We start from the raw sequence: 13901 nt of genomic DNA on the forward strand, positions 1-13901 counted from the left end.
TGATCTTAAAAGGAACCTTGTGTTCATATCTCGTTCACGGAGTCATATGTAAACGTTTTTCTTTGTTTCTCACTATTTACTTCTACTTGAGTTTTAATATATGTTGGGTAAAACAAAGAGAAGATCATCTGATTCGAAAGATTTTGCTAAAACATCTATTCACCTCTGTTTAATCACCAATCTACACCCTACAAAATCGAATAAAAAAGCCACGGCTCCTCCTATGCCTTTCTTCCTCCTAACGCAGTTTGAATCGATGAGACTATCTCATTTCCGACGCCTATCAGTTTTGACGCGTACGGCAACAGGGACAAAACTAGAGCTTTAAAAATCCAAGTGTACAGTTCAACATATTTAGGACTAGATGGTGTATATGTTTGGATTTATATAGTGCAAAAAAGTGAAATTAAATTACTAATAATTGAGATTTTTTTATGCCAGTGCACTTAGGTGGGTTAAGGTAGCTTCACTCTTTTACGGCGGCATAGCATGGAGACGTCCGTATGGGATGTATTCGTCCATCCATCTACGTTAACTCGGCCAGGCAAACCATTAGGTGGACATCGCTACAAGAAGTTGGAGCATATACATGCATATAACGACGGATCTTAGGGGGTGGGGTGGGAGCGTCCCCTACCTTCTGCCACTCTCTTAGGTGCATTTGGTTGAAAGAAGAGAGTTAAATGTGATAGTGTTATCTCTATTTTTTAATGTGATGATTTAATTTTTTATTTAGTTATAATAGATGAAATGAGACAGTTTTTTATTTGCTTAGTGGGATTATAGTGGATATAATAAGTCAATTTTTTTGTTTATTTGGATAGATTATATGAGCTGAGTTGGTAATGATGATCTTTTGGTAAACTTACCCTTTGATTGCGCAATGTTTGGATGAATTTATACATGTTTGAATTTATTTGAATTCAAATTGAATTAAAAAAAGAATATTAATGAAATAATACAAATGCATATAAATGGAGCATTTCAAAGGAACACACTTTTTCACCAAATAACATAGGGTTACAAACATTTTTATAAATTAGTACATCACATGAGAAGAATATTAGTGAATTTTTCCTAATTTTTATGAATTTATTTGAGGTATTAAAAATAGCTAGAAGTTATAAAAGTAGGTTTTTTAAAGGATTTTAATTAAATATTGACTTAGTTTTTTATCAAACTATTTAATAGGAATTGCTAGTGAACTCTAATTTGCTCATGAAAATATTTAAAAATTTAAACCACTCTTATACTCTCAGATAAAATCAATAATTAAGTAAAAAAATATGAACACACTCAAATACAAAGAGCGAACTAGCAATAGCTCGGTCCGGACATTTTGCCTGTCCTCAGGGTATATTTCCTTTTGCGCCACTCCATTCACTCATCCATTCAATCACTACCGGAAACGATGTATATGCCGAGTGCCTACGTGTATACCAAGTGCATTATATCGGGCACTCGGCAAACAACCACCTACGCCGAGTGCCCGACGAAAGCACTCGGCAAACAATTAGGCACTCGGTAAATACATCAAAAAACACTCGGCAAACAATAGCACTCGGCAAAAGAGAGAAAAAACACTCGGCGAATTCGAGCACTCGGCAAACAACGCGCCACGTGTCCCTCCGCTCGGCGGCTGACGGCGAGTCGCCCCTTTGCCGAGTGTCATCTAATGGACACTCGGCAAACATTTATGTTTGCTGAGTGCCCGATATTAAGCACTCGGCAAACTATTTTAATTTCTTTATTTTCTTTTTGGTTTCCTTTTGTTCTCTTTTCTTTCTCGTAATAACAACCGACCAAGGGCCACCACACATCGATTCCGGTACTACTGCAGTATGGTTTAAGGATGATATTGTTATGAACTTGGAGTTAGAATTCAGTCGTGCTTCAAGATTGAGATGCAGCAGATGTGGACTCCTGGGAGTGGCCCTTGGAATCAGTTGTGCCCTGAACATGTGTCAAAGATGGTACCGTGTGATGAGCTGAGCTCACAAACAAAGGAGAATGACAATTCTTCTTCCTTGCCTTAAAAAAGAAATTTCTCTGCTATATACTATCATTCCAGCTGTCATCCAGACAAAGAAGGAATTTTCAATGCTTGCCAAGTGGAAGAAGCAAAAGCAGATCAGCTTGACACACCAAGCTGCCCTTCTGATCTATAGGTTTTGCTTGGTTCATCGTTAAGTGTATCAGAGAAGGTAGCTGGTAGCATAGTGAGAAGTGGTGGAACAAAAAAAATAACAAAAAAAACATGAGACTTGCCATGGTGTCATGATATGATACGTAGAGGCTGTGGTAAAAATTTGAGAAGGTTTCTCAAAAACTGTCACGTACGATGCTTAGAAACCGAAGTATCTCCGAAAAAGAATCGTGGTTTCGGGAGGGAACGGATCAGGTTTGAAGCCAAAGTAACAGTTGAATCATCGTTTGACCTTGAAACTTTTTCTACACTCAACATACAATATAGTATATTCCATGTTAAACTTTGGTATTTTTCTGGGTCTGTTTGCTATTTTTAATTCATTAAGTGCATTTCTTGGTTTTTAATGGATATAAGTCAAATTTGATCTGCAAGTACATGAAATAATGAACAAAAATGGGTAGAAAAATCATATTCATGTTGTTGAGTCTATTTTTAGGCGTTACCCAAGAAATAAAAAGAAATTTGAAACATCTGGGCGGCAACACTCGACCACCAACATGTAGCTTATTGGTTTTCTAATTCTAAAAAAACAAACGAAGTCTGAAAAACATGAGACTTGCCATAGTGTCATGATATGATACGTAGAGGCTGTGATAAAAATTTGAGAAGGTTTCGCAAAAGTTATCACGTACGATGCTTAGAAACCGAAGCATCTCCGAGGAAGAATCGTGGTTTCGAGAGGGAACGGATCAGGTTTGAAGCCGAAGTGACGGTTGAATCGTCGTTTGACCTTAAAACTTTTTTTACACTCAACATACAACATAGCATATTCGATGTTAAAATCTGGTATTTTTTGGGGTCCGTTTGCTATTTTTAATTCATTAAGTGCATTTGTAGCAAAAAAAAATCAGGTGTTTGCCGAGTGTTCTTGCGTTCACACTCGGCAAACAAGTGATTTGCCGAGTGTTCGTGATTTGGCACTCGGCAAACCTGGGCTTTGCCGAGTGTTCTAGATTTGAAACTCGATAAAAAACGACACTCGGCAATTTCCCGAATATAGGGTTTCCCCACCCCGACCGCGCACGGGGACAGATCTCAGAATATCCTTTCCTTCTCCCCGGCCGCCGCCGCCGCCTCCCGCGCCCCCATCCGCCGCTGCCGCCAGCGTCGCCCTCCCCCTCCTCCCAGCTCCCCCTCCGCTGCTGCCGCCCCGCCTCGCGCCGCCGCCCGAAGCCGCCTCACGCAGCCCCGCCCGCGCCGCCCCCCTCCGACGCCGCTCCGCGCCGGTCGCTCCGCCTCGCGCCGTCCAGCGCCGCCCCGCTCCGCGACGGCACGCTCAGTCTCGCGCCGGCCCGCTCCGACGCCGCCCCGCGCCGGCCAGCTCCCCCTCCTCCGCTGCCGCCCCGCCTCGCGCCGCCGCCCCACCCGCGCCGCCCCCCTCCGACGCCGCTCCGTGCCGGCCCACTCCGCCTCGCGCCGGCCAGCGTCGCCCCGCGCCGCCTCACGCCGGCCAGGCCCGCCCCGCGTCGGCCCGCTCCGACGCCGCCCCGCGCCGGCCGACGCCGCCTCGCCCCGCGCCGCCGCTGCTCCGATGCCGCCCCGCGCTGCCCAGCGCCGCCCCGCGCCGCCCCCCCCCCCCTCCGACACCCGGGGTACAAGGTACCGCCACACGCCATGCGCCGTTGAAAACATGTGCTCCTCCCTCCTTTTAACCCCTCCTCCGGAGAGTATTGCCATGAGGACTTCATATGTGACTCATGTCATTGTGGGCATGTGTTGCTGATAGCACATGAAGTAGATCATATGGGGTCCTCGTGGCAATACTATCCGGGGAATGGGTTATGAATTAGTCTTTAGATGGTTGTATCCTCCATATTTGTCATGCCTGTGTTGTTGTGTTGTTATGCCAGTTTTGCTATTTATTACAAAGGAGGTGCCGCCGAAATTTTGAATTTTGGCTAATTTAGGGTTTAGGATGTGCATGTCGCGTAACCTATGCATCTCCCGTTTGAAAGAGTTATGGTTATAAATATCCAAGTCTTTGCGTATCTATAACCGTAACTGTTTCGAATTGTCCACATTTTTTGGACAGCCCGAGGATGTGTAGATTGGGTTCGTTTCAATGCTCTACTCCGATCCGAGACAGAGTTTCGGCAGCGTCTCCCCGTTGTTCTCCGGATACACATTGTCTTGGCTTGTTGCCGAGACGTGTATTTGGAGAACAGCGGGGAGGTGCTGCCAAAATTCTGTCTCGGATCGGAGTAGAGCATGAAAACGGCCCAATCTACACATCGTCGGGTGGGATTAGGACCTATCTTTACCTATTAGATAGTTTGATGCATGCCGATTCCCTCTTATGGTAAAACACAAATATTTGATGAAAATAATTAATTGTATAGGTAGATGAAATTGATTTTTATATTACTTGCTGAATAAAAAATATTATATGTGTATGTTTCCCAATATGTTAGAGGATGAATGATCGTGAGTGGATGTACACTGGTCGCTCTAGTCAGGGTTTTTTGACCGATGAATGGATCCAGAAGACCGATGCATTCTTGGAATTAGCATTTGCTAGGCCTAAGGGACCTCGTGGAACTTGGTGCCCCTGCAGTATTTGTGCAAACGCGCATCAACAAACAAAGGAGGTCATGGGTCAACACCTTTGTAAGAATGGGTTTATGCCACACTATACCTGGTGGACCTACCATGGTGAGTCCGAACGTGCTAGAGAGGAGGTGGTGCGTCAACGCACCAACGACTATGATGTCGGGGTCGGAGACATGCTAGATGACTTTCATGACGCACATTTTAATGAAGCACGTATGGAGGAAGTGCCGGAGTCAACCGCAAAGGACTTTTATGATATGTTGTCTACGGCGCAGCAACCCCTTCACGGGCATTCCAAGGTTTCTCAACTGGATGCCATCGGACGCCTAATGGCTATCAAGTCCCAGTTTAGCTGCAGCCGAGAAACCTTCGACGCAATGCTGACAGTTGTTGGTAGCCTTCTCCCAGAAGGTCACATTCTGCCAAAGAGCATGTACGAGTCGAAGAAAGTCCTCCGTGCACTTAAGATGCCATATGAGCAGATACATGCTTGTCCAAAGGGATGCATCTTATTTAGGAAAGAACACGCGGACGCAAAGTACTGTGTGAAGTGCAATTCCTCTAGGTATCTTGAGGTAGACTCTGGTGATGGTCAGAAGAGGCAGCTCGCAATCCCCGTGAAGATCCTTCGATATCTTCCATTCGTACCGAGAATCCAACGGCTGTATATGACTGTGGAATCTGCTAAACAGATGACATGGCACAAAGATGGGCGTCGATACAATCCTGACAAGCTGGTACATCCATCGGATGGTGAAGCATGGAAGAGGTTCGATCTGATTCATCGTGAAAAAGCTCTAGAGGCTCGTAATGTACGAATTGCGCTCGCAACTGATGGGTTCAATCCATATGGTATGACTTGTGCCTCATACAGCTGTTGGCCCATGTTTGTTATTCCCCTCAATCTCCCCCCCCCCCGGCGTCATCTTTCAACGACAGAACATATTCCTGTCGCTGATAATTCCGGGGCCTGAATACCCGGGGAAGAATATGAGTGTGTACATGGAGCCGCTGATGGATGATTTGGTCCGTGCTTGGGAGGATGGGGTCTGGACATACGACCGAGCTACAAAGACAAACTTCAAAATGCATGTTTGGTACCAGTACTCCCTACATGACCTACCGGCGTATGGGATATTCTGTGGCTGGTGTGTGCATGGGAAGTTCCCATGCCCAGTATGCAGGGCGGCTCTGATGTTCATTTGGTTGACAAAGGGTGGCAAATATTCTTCCTTCGACAAGCATCGACAATTCCCAGTGGTATGCGATGATGACGCCCCTTTATGCTGCAATGGGCCAAACTCCGTCTCCGATGCCAACCCCTTCTCATCCACTTGCTCCACAGGCTCCACACACTCCTGTGAGTTAGTTTATAACCTTGTAATCACCATTATTGCCATTCCTACAACCATAGAGTGTTGTGCTAACTATCTCCTCCTTTGTGCAGTATCCATCAGAGGGATCGAATACGCCTGGAGCTGGAGGTTCGCACTTTGGTACTCCACCTCACTTTGGTTTGTTCTCCTCACTTTGAAAACTTACTTTTGTAACCCTATATCCATACTTAGCATTTCTGTTTACTTTCAAATGCATACTTCTTACTTAGTGTTTCTGCTCCTTGATTGATGCAGGTTAAGGTGGTAATCAAGTGTGGAGTCCGTTACGGCCTGCAACATTTTCTTTTTGTTTGGACTATATTTTGCTATCTTGTCACGACAATTTGTGATGTTTGTGTCACTTGCGATGTTTATGCGACGCTTTATGTGATGTTTGTGGCATATGTGATGTTTATGCGACGGTTTATGTGATGTTTGTGTAATATGCGATGTTTATGTGAATGTGGTAATCTGTGAAATATATATAAATTGTTTTGAATTGCAGCGACAGTTTTGAATCTGGTATGGATCAATTGGCCATCTGGTATATAACAGTTTGCCGAGTGTAACACTCGGTAAACAAGGCTATGCCGAGTGTAACACTCGGCAAACGTGACACGTGTCGCAAGGCTGGTCAATCTGGCATTTTGGATGCCAGTTTGCCGAGTGTATACACTCGGCAAAGAGTGCTATCTGGGCGCTATTCTGTGCTCACTTTGCCGAGTACCCTCCAATACACTCAGCAAACGTGCCATGATTTGCCGAGTGTATTCCACGGACACTCGGTAAAGTCGACAAACTATCCAAAAAAAGGGACGAGCGCCACGTGTCCTTGAGTTTGCCGAGTGTATACTTAGACACTCGGCAAAGAGGACGTTAAGGTCCTGGCACCGTTATGTCATTTTTTTTGGCCGAGTGTCGTATTTGGCTCTCGGCAAATATATTTGCCGAGTGCGCGATATAAAACACTCGACAAACAGCTGTTTGCTGACACTGTGTATGCCGACAGTGTTATGCCGAGTGTTACACTCGGCAAACACTTTGCTGAGTGTTTTTAGGGCTTTGCCGTGTGCCCTGGGCACACGGCAAAGTCTCAAAATCCGGTAGTGAATTAAACAACTCTAAAATTAGGATAGCTATTTCTCATCACCTTTATCCATTCAACCAAACACATACTTATAGCCTAAGTCTCTAATCTATTTTTTATAAGAGAAAGAATGAGAAAAGAGGAGAGATGAGGCGAAGGAAGAGGATGAGTAAAGTAGAAAGAAGATAACTCCAGCTTCATGACTTCGCTATATCCGCATTGAACAGCAATCTAAGTGAAAACTATGTTACAGCTTCCACATTATCCTTTCTGCTGCCTCGTCATCTCACGTCTTGTCAATCTCGCTAGCGAGAAGCTAGTGGCTGCGCTGCATGCCAAGTCCAACACATGTTTCAAGACTACGTAGCATGAGAGTATGCATTAGAGTATGATATGCTGGGCTAATTATCAAGCATAACAAGATTTGGTTTAGGGTGCAAAACCGTGTAATCCCGTTGAATACTATTGCAGCCTTGGACATATTTCTAGTGGCACCGTATTAATCCAGAAGGGGAACGATGGGTAGTTGTACTAAGGGAAGACCACAAATTATAAAATTAATACATCCGTTGCGGAAAACATAAATATATAAACTATCGAGTTTCTTAATGTTATTTTTTTTCCGTGAGATTCTTGTATTGATTTTTCGGCAAGTACTTCTCTTACAAGACTTCACAGCAACAGAGTAGTCTTCAAAATAATGTGTAAAATGATTTGGTGAGTCAGTCTGATTAAATCCGCGATCAATATCTCTCAAACTTTAAATGCGTCCATGGATCATAACCCTTGACTTATCTTTTTTTTAAAAAAAATACCACAACATTGAGAAAATGCATGCACATAGCTGAAGTGGACCTTCTGCACAGCTTTGTCATATTAAACATGAGGAAGGGAAAAACTTTGTCCCACGAAACGTATTTTAATAAGAGAGAGAGCACTCATCATCACGGCTACTTCAACGAGAGGTGGTTCATTTACGAAGAAAGGAGGACCCCAACAGTACGAGAAAAAACGAGCAATGAAACGTTTGGTAGTAGTGTTGATCTATTCTAAAGCATCTACTAATGACATATGATACTCTAATAACATACAAAAAGAAGAATGATAACCAACACATCAATCTAAATTAGTAACAAGAATAAAGAGGGACGGAAACTGGGAGTAGTACTCGATTAGTACTAAAGCACGTACGGTCAAAATGTGGTTTAATTGGGCAAGGACAAATGATTAAGGTAACAAGAGAGATGCAAGCAAGAAGTTTCCAAGGGATAATTTGGTGCAGAAAAAAATCACCATCCGGTCTGGCCTGGCCTACCTGCCTACCAAATGTGCCGCCAACTGGGAGAAGAGATGGCAGGAGGGTGCATGCAGTACGTTCTAATGGCAATCGTCCAATCGATCGATGGAGCAGCCGATGGAGAAAGCGACGGTGAAAAGGGAGGCAGGACAGGATCACCGGAGGCGTCCAAATCGTTACAGCCGGGGAGTCATTATCCGGCCAGGGAAAGGATCACTAGCTAGCTAGTTTCATGTGCACGAACAAAGATAGCTAGCTGTATAGATCATGCCTAGTGAAAAAGATGTAAGATTGTAGCATCAGAATAAAGAGATTAAGCGTCATGGAGAAGTTCTATATAAAACCGGTAATAAGCCTCATGCTGAAGCGGTATACGGAAATTGCAGGTAGCTCGTGTTGATTGATACCTAATGCTAATGATCAGCGATCTGGCACTAGATGCATGTATTATTGTCGCAAAGAAAGTCTGACGCTGCAGCCGTCGACTCGCTCAACGATTGACCAAGAGACAGTGCGTGTAGCCAACAACTCTTGGCGAAACATGCTCGGCACCGACAAAATCTGCCGGAATCATCTCAGAACACCAAGGCCCGGCGGCCAATAGTTAAGCGGAAGACCTCAATCTATACCCACCGTATAATACCATCATGTGCTCTATTCTTGTACCTAATTATCTGGATTTGATAGATTACTACCTCCGTTCACTTTTAGGTCTTGTTTATTTCTCTTTAAATTCTAGATTCTGTATCGTAGATCGTAGAAGCTCATCTTAATAGATTGTACCATAATCTAAATATATATTTGTATAATTCACTTTCAGAATCTAGCTGTTTGTTTACAGAATACACAATCCACAATCCAGTAACAAATAAACAGAGCCTTACTTATAGTTTAGAACATCGATACGGTCTTCAATAAGTATGTTTGATTATTACTTTTGATAACTAACTCTCGATAAAAATTAGATAATATCAAAATATTTTTTATAATAAATTCATTATTATTATTTTATATATTAAATCTAAATAACTTTGTATATATTAATAATCAAAAATTCTAAAATTTAACTGTACGTATTATAGAATGGTATCTATTTAAGAATAGAGGTATTACATGTTAAGACTGGACAGTAAAAACTGGTCACCGACCAACATCTACTTTCAGATGCATGGAGCACGTGTAAGCAATCGGCTGGCAGCTCGGTTCACCTTGCTCGAGTCGTACGCGTGTCCGGCCCCAACCGATTCACGAGCTCCTGCGGCGCCCGGGTCAAAATCTGCTCCGTTTTCCTCCTTGCGCGCGTCGCCAAACCCCACCCAACCAAGACCTCACGAAACCCGAACAAGTCCACCCTCCAACCCCACGGCACGGCGACGCAGCTCGCTCGCTGTCGCTGATAAATTTTCATCTCGCTTCCCCCTAGCTTTGCCGCGCCCGGCCCCTAACTCCTCCACGTATTCTATTCTCCCGGGCCGAACCAATTCAACGCGCTGCGCGTGTGTCGGGCGGGGGTGCAGATATAAGCCAGCCGCGCCCTGAGGCCGAACCAGTACACCCGCACACGGAGGCAGAGCACAGCACAGCACAAGCAGAGCACAGCAGCAGAACAAGAGGCGTAGTAGCAGAGCACAGCGCGGCCATCACATCACATGCGCGCAGGCGCAGCGGCGCGGAGGCAGGCGCCGCAGGCACATGCGAAGGTACCGCGCAGCAGCTCTCGTTCAATGAGCGGCGCGGGCGCCGCCTTGTGTCGCCGGCTCGGGGTCGCGCTGCTGCTGCTTCTTGCCGCCGTTCTTGGAGCCGAGGGGAACGCGCATAACTACGAGGACGCGCTGCAGAAGAGCCTGCTCTACTTCGAGGCGCAGCGGTCGGGGCGGCTCCCGCACAGCCAGCGCGTCGCCTGGCGCCACCACTCCGGCCTCACCGACGGTCTTGAGCAAGGGGTGCGTACACAACGATGCGATGCAATGGCTGCGTTCGTTATCACCATTGGCTGCCGGTGTTTCCTCGCTCGCTGATTCGTGAATCCGGACGATTCTAACATGTTGGTCTACGTGTAAAAAATGGCACGATTGAGATGTGCTGTTGTAGTCCGCGATTTTGGAGTCGATTAACATGGATGCCTTTTGGCGCATGATCAGGTGGATTTGGTGGGGGGTTACTACGACGCCGGGGATCATGTCAAGTTCGGGCTGCCGATGGCGTTCACGGTGACGATGCTGTCGTGGAGCATGATCGAGTACGGCACCGACGTCGCGGCGGCCGGTGAGCTCGGCCACGCTCTGGAGGCCATCAAGTGGGGCACGGACTACTTCATCAAGGCGCACACGAGGCCCGACGAGCTCTGGGCTGAGGTAATTCCATTCACCTGCTCTCATCTGATCATGCTGGTCGAGACCAATTCTGTTCTCCCGCAGTGACTTGGCGCTAGCTGTTTCACACAACAGGAAGACCAATTCAATTATCACTTGTATTTTAGTTAGTTTCTTCTCTACTTTTTCCTAACATTCTGAACCTCGATTATATTTTGGTTGCCGGGTGAATAACAACAACTACGTTAGGTGGCCCGCTCATTGAACGTACGAGTAGTAACCTTTAAATTATGCGTTCCACATGGCATGGGTTTCAGAACTCTTCGATCTGAAGTGTAGACAATTTCGTGCGCGCAGGTGGGCGACGGCGACACGGATCACTACTGCTGGCAGCGGCCGGAGGACATGACGACGTCACGGCAGGCGTACAAGGTCGACCGGGAGCACCCCGGGTCCGACATCGCCGGCGAGACGGCGGCGGCCATGGCGGCCGCGTCCATGGTCTTCCGCGAATCCAACCCGCACTACGCACACCTCCTCCTGCACCACGCCCAGCAGGTACGTACGTCATTTGAACGTGCAGCAGAGTCTCGCGAATGCATTGGATTCTTCCATAATTCGCGTGGTGCAAAAATGATATAGAAATGGGGTGGACTACCAAGCAGTACGCGTACCAAATTTTCGGACTGTTGCGTGTACAGCGTTAGTCAAGATGTGCCGGACATCATCTTGGGTAGAAGTGTTTGGAGGTGTGTTCTTTCTGGTGCCGTGTGCGGCACTTGCCCACTTGTCAGCGCGACGGGTCTGTTTGGTTCCTATCTAATATTTAAAGTGAGTTAAGCGTGGTTTATTATAAACAGTATGTTTAATAAAATTTTAGTCATAATTATAAGAAAGTTAGTAAAAAAACTAAGTTTATGACTATGAGCTAGGGAACTAATAAAGTATGTTTATTACAGTCAATCAACTAAACAGTTACTTAAAATTTTATAATGTGACTAATTTTAGACGTTACCAACTTAAACACGAACCAAACATATCCGATATTTTTAGACGTTACCAAATGAGAAATTTCTGCCGGTTCTTAAGGATGCCATGTGGGGCCGAGGAGCCGACACGCAACCTAACCGAAAAAGAAAGGGAAAAAAAGGGAGCTGGCTGCTGGCTACCATTTGGTGGGTGGGAAAGCTTTCCATTTGCCTCGCGTTCCCATGATTAGGTCGCCAGTTCAATCGCATAAACTGCTTAGAAACTAAGAAATGTAACGTCATCATGTCCTTGCCAATTGAACTAGTCCATGTTAACACCTGCTGCTCGTAATACCTTTTCAACGTCAATTGTTAGACCAATGCGAGTTTAATAATAATGCACGTTAGCTAAATGATTTTTTGTAATTCTGTCCTTGTGTGCAGCTGTTCGAGTTCGCCGACAGGTACAGGGGAAAATACGACAGCAGCATCGCGGAGGTGAAGAGCTACTATGCGTCGGTGAGCGGGTACAAGGACGAGCTCCTGTGGGCCGCCCTGTGGCTCCACCGCGCCACCGGCAGAGCCGACTACCTCGACTACGTCGTCGACAAGGCCGACTGCCTCGGCGGCACCGGCTGGGCCATCACCGAGTTCAGCTGGGACGTCAAGTACGCCGGCGTCCAGATCCTAGCAGCAAGAGTAAGTAGAGCTGTCGGACACGTACACGCACTCTGGTATTAACTCGACAATGCCAGAGGATCCTGGAGTATAAATAACTGATCAGTGATCACTGAAGATAGTAACACTGACACGTGCGTATGTGTGTTGCAGCTGCTGCTGAGAGGAGAGCACGCGACGCATCACAGGAGCACGCTGGAGCAGTACAAGGCGAAGGCGGAGCACTACGTGTGCGCGTGCCTGGGCCGGAACGGAGCTGGCGGCGCGGACGCAAACGTGGAGCGCAGCCCCGGCGGGATGCTCTACATCCGGCAGTGGAACAACATGCAGTACGTGACAAACGCCGCGTTCCTCCTGTCCGCCTACTCCGACTACCTGGCCGAGGCCGGCGTCCGGACCGTGGCGTGCGCGGGCGGCGAGACCGTGGCGGCCGAAGAGGTGTTCGCGCTCGCAAGGGCGCAGGTGGACTACGTGCTGGGAACCAACCCCAGGGGCATCAGCTACCTCGTCGGGTACGGCGGCAAGTACCCCAATCGGGTGCACCACCGAGCCGCGTCCATCGTGCCGTACAAGCACAGCAAGGAGTTCATCGGATGCACGCAGGGGTTCGATCACTGGTTCGGACGGCGGAGCTCCAACCCCAACGTCCTCGTCGGCGCGATAGTCGGCGGGCCGGACCGGCGGGACAGGTTCAGGGACAACCGGGAAAACTACATGCAGACGGAGGCGTGCACGTACAACACGGCTCCGATGGTCGGCATGTTTGCGAAGCTGAACCGGATGGCTCGGCAGGAGAGGGAACAGGGGTCGACGCCGGTGACCTCGACGGCGGCTGAGGTGTAAATAGATAGGATGTAGAGGGGGCCGTACAATTTTCCCCATTCGTTGGTTCAATTTTTTTGAGCTTTGAATTTCATTTTTACACAGATTGAGATGATTGTATACAAGAAAGAAAAGAAAAGAGGGTGGAGGCATTGCCATGCAATGTAAATTCGTTACCAGTACAGACGAGGGGAAAGTGACATGATTAATTTATCGGGGATTTTTTTTTGTTTGTACCTTCCGTCTGTAATTCTTCAATCATGCACGCCAGTTCAGCAAAGGGGTCATCTTCGCTAACCTGGCGCTATCCAGTTTTTCAATGCCAATTTGGCGAGCGATAAGATCAGCTGCAGAATATAGAACACAGACAGAAACACATGCTCTCAAGTCAAAGAATGAAAAGAATGCGCCCTCACATGATTGCAACGGAATATTCATGTTTTTTAAGAGCAGCAACATAAAACAACAAATCTTCGCACGCTCTTCCATAGAGCTTCCTGTACAGCTTTCGGTCATCTTAGGGTTGGTTTAGTCATAAACTAGGAAACAGACGCATGATGAGTAATAAGCAAAGCGATCAGCTGCGCTTGCGGCCGTAGAAT

At 46.7% G+C, this 13901-nt stretch overlaps 1 protein-coding gene across 2 annotated transcripts; it reads left to right on the plus strand.

Moving 5' to 3' along the window:
* The first annotated feature begins 9860 nt into the window (after positions 1–9860).
* LOC133919755 (endoglucanase 7) lies at positions 9861–13535 on the plus strand. Of its 2 annotated transcripts, none has more exons than XM_062364251.1 (5): positions 9861–10462; positions 10661–10873; positions 11189–11389; positions 12244–12498; positions 12631–13535. In XM_062364251.1, exons 1-5 carry the CDS (start codon positions 10169–10171, stop codon positions 13318–13320), a joined length of 1653 nt encoding a protein of 550 aa, XP_062220235.1. In that variant the 5' UTR covers positions 9861–10168; the 3' UTR covers positions 13321–13535. The 2 variants fall into 2 exon arrangements, with proteins under 2 accessions (XP_062220235.1, XP_062220236.1); XM_062364252.1 differs by having other exon boundaries at positions 10439–10563.
* The last annotated feature ends 366 nt before the right edge of the window (positions 13536–13901 follow it).

The sequence above is a fragment of the Phragmites australis genome, chromosome 5, assembly GCF_958298935.1.
Source record: "Phragmites australis chromosome 5, lpPhrAust1.1, whole genome shotgun sequence".
NCBI classification, from domain to species: domain Eukaryota; kingdom Viridiplantae; phylum Streptophyta; class Magnoliopsida; order Poales; family Poaceae; genus Phragmites; species Phragmites australis.

Coding starts and splice junctions, on each gene's coding strand:
- LOC133919755 (XM_062364251.1), top strand. CDS start 10,169: ATGCGCGCAGGCGCAGCGGCGCGGAGGCAGGCGCCGCAGGCACATGCG. Junction 10,874..11,188: donor CCGACGAGCTCTGGGCTGAG/GTAATTCCATTC, acceptor TCGTGCGCGCAG/GTGGGCGACGGCGACACGGA. Junction 11,390..12,243: donor TCCTGCACCACGCCCAGCAG/GTACGTACGTCA, acceptor CCTTGTGTGCAG/CTGTTCGAGTTCGCCGACAG.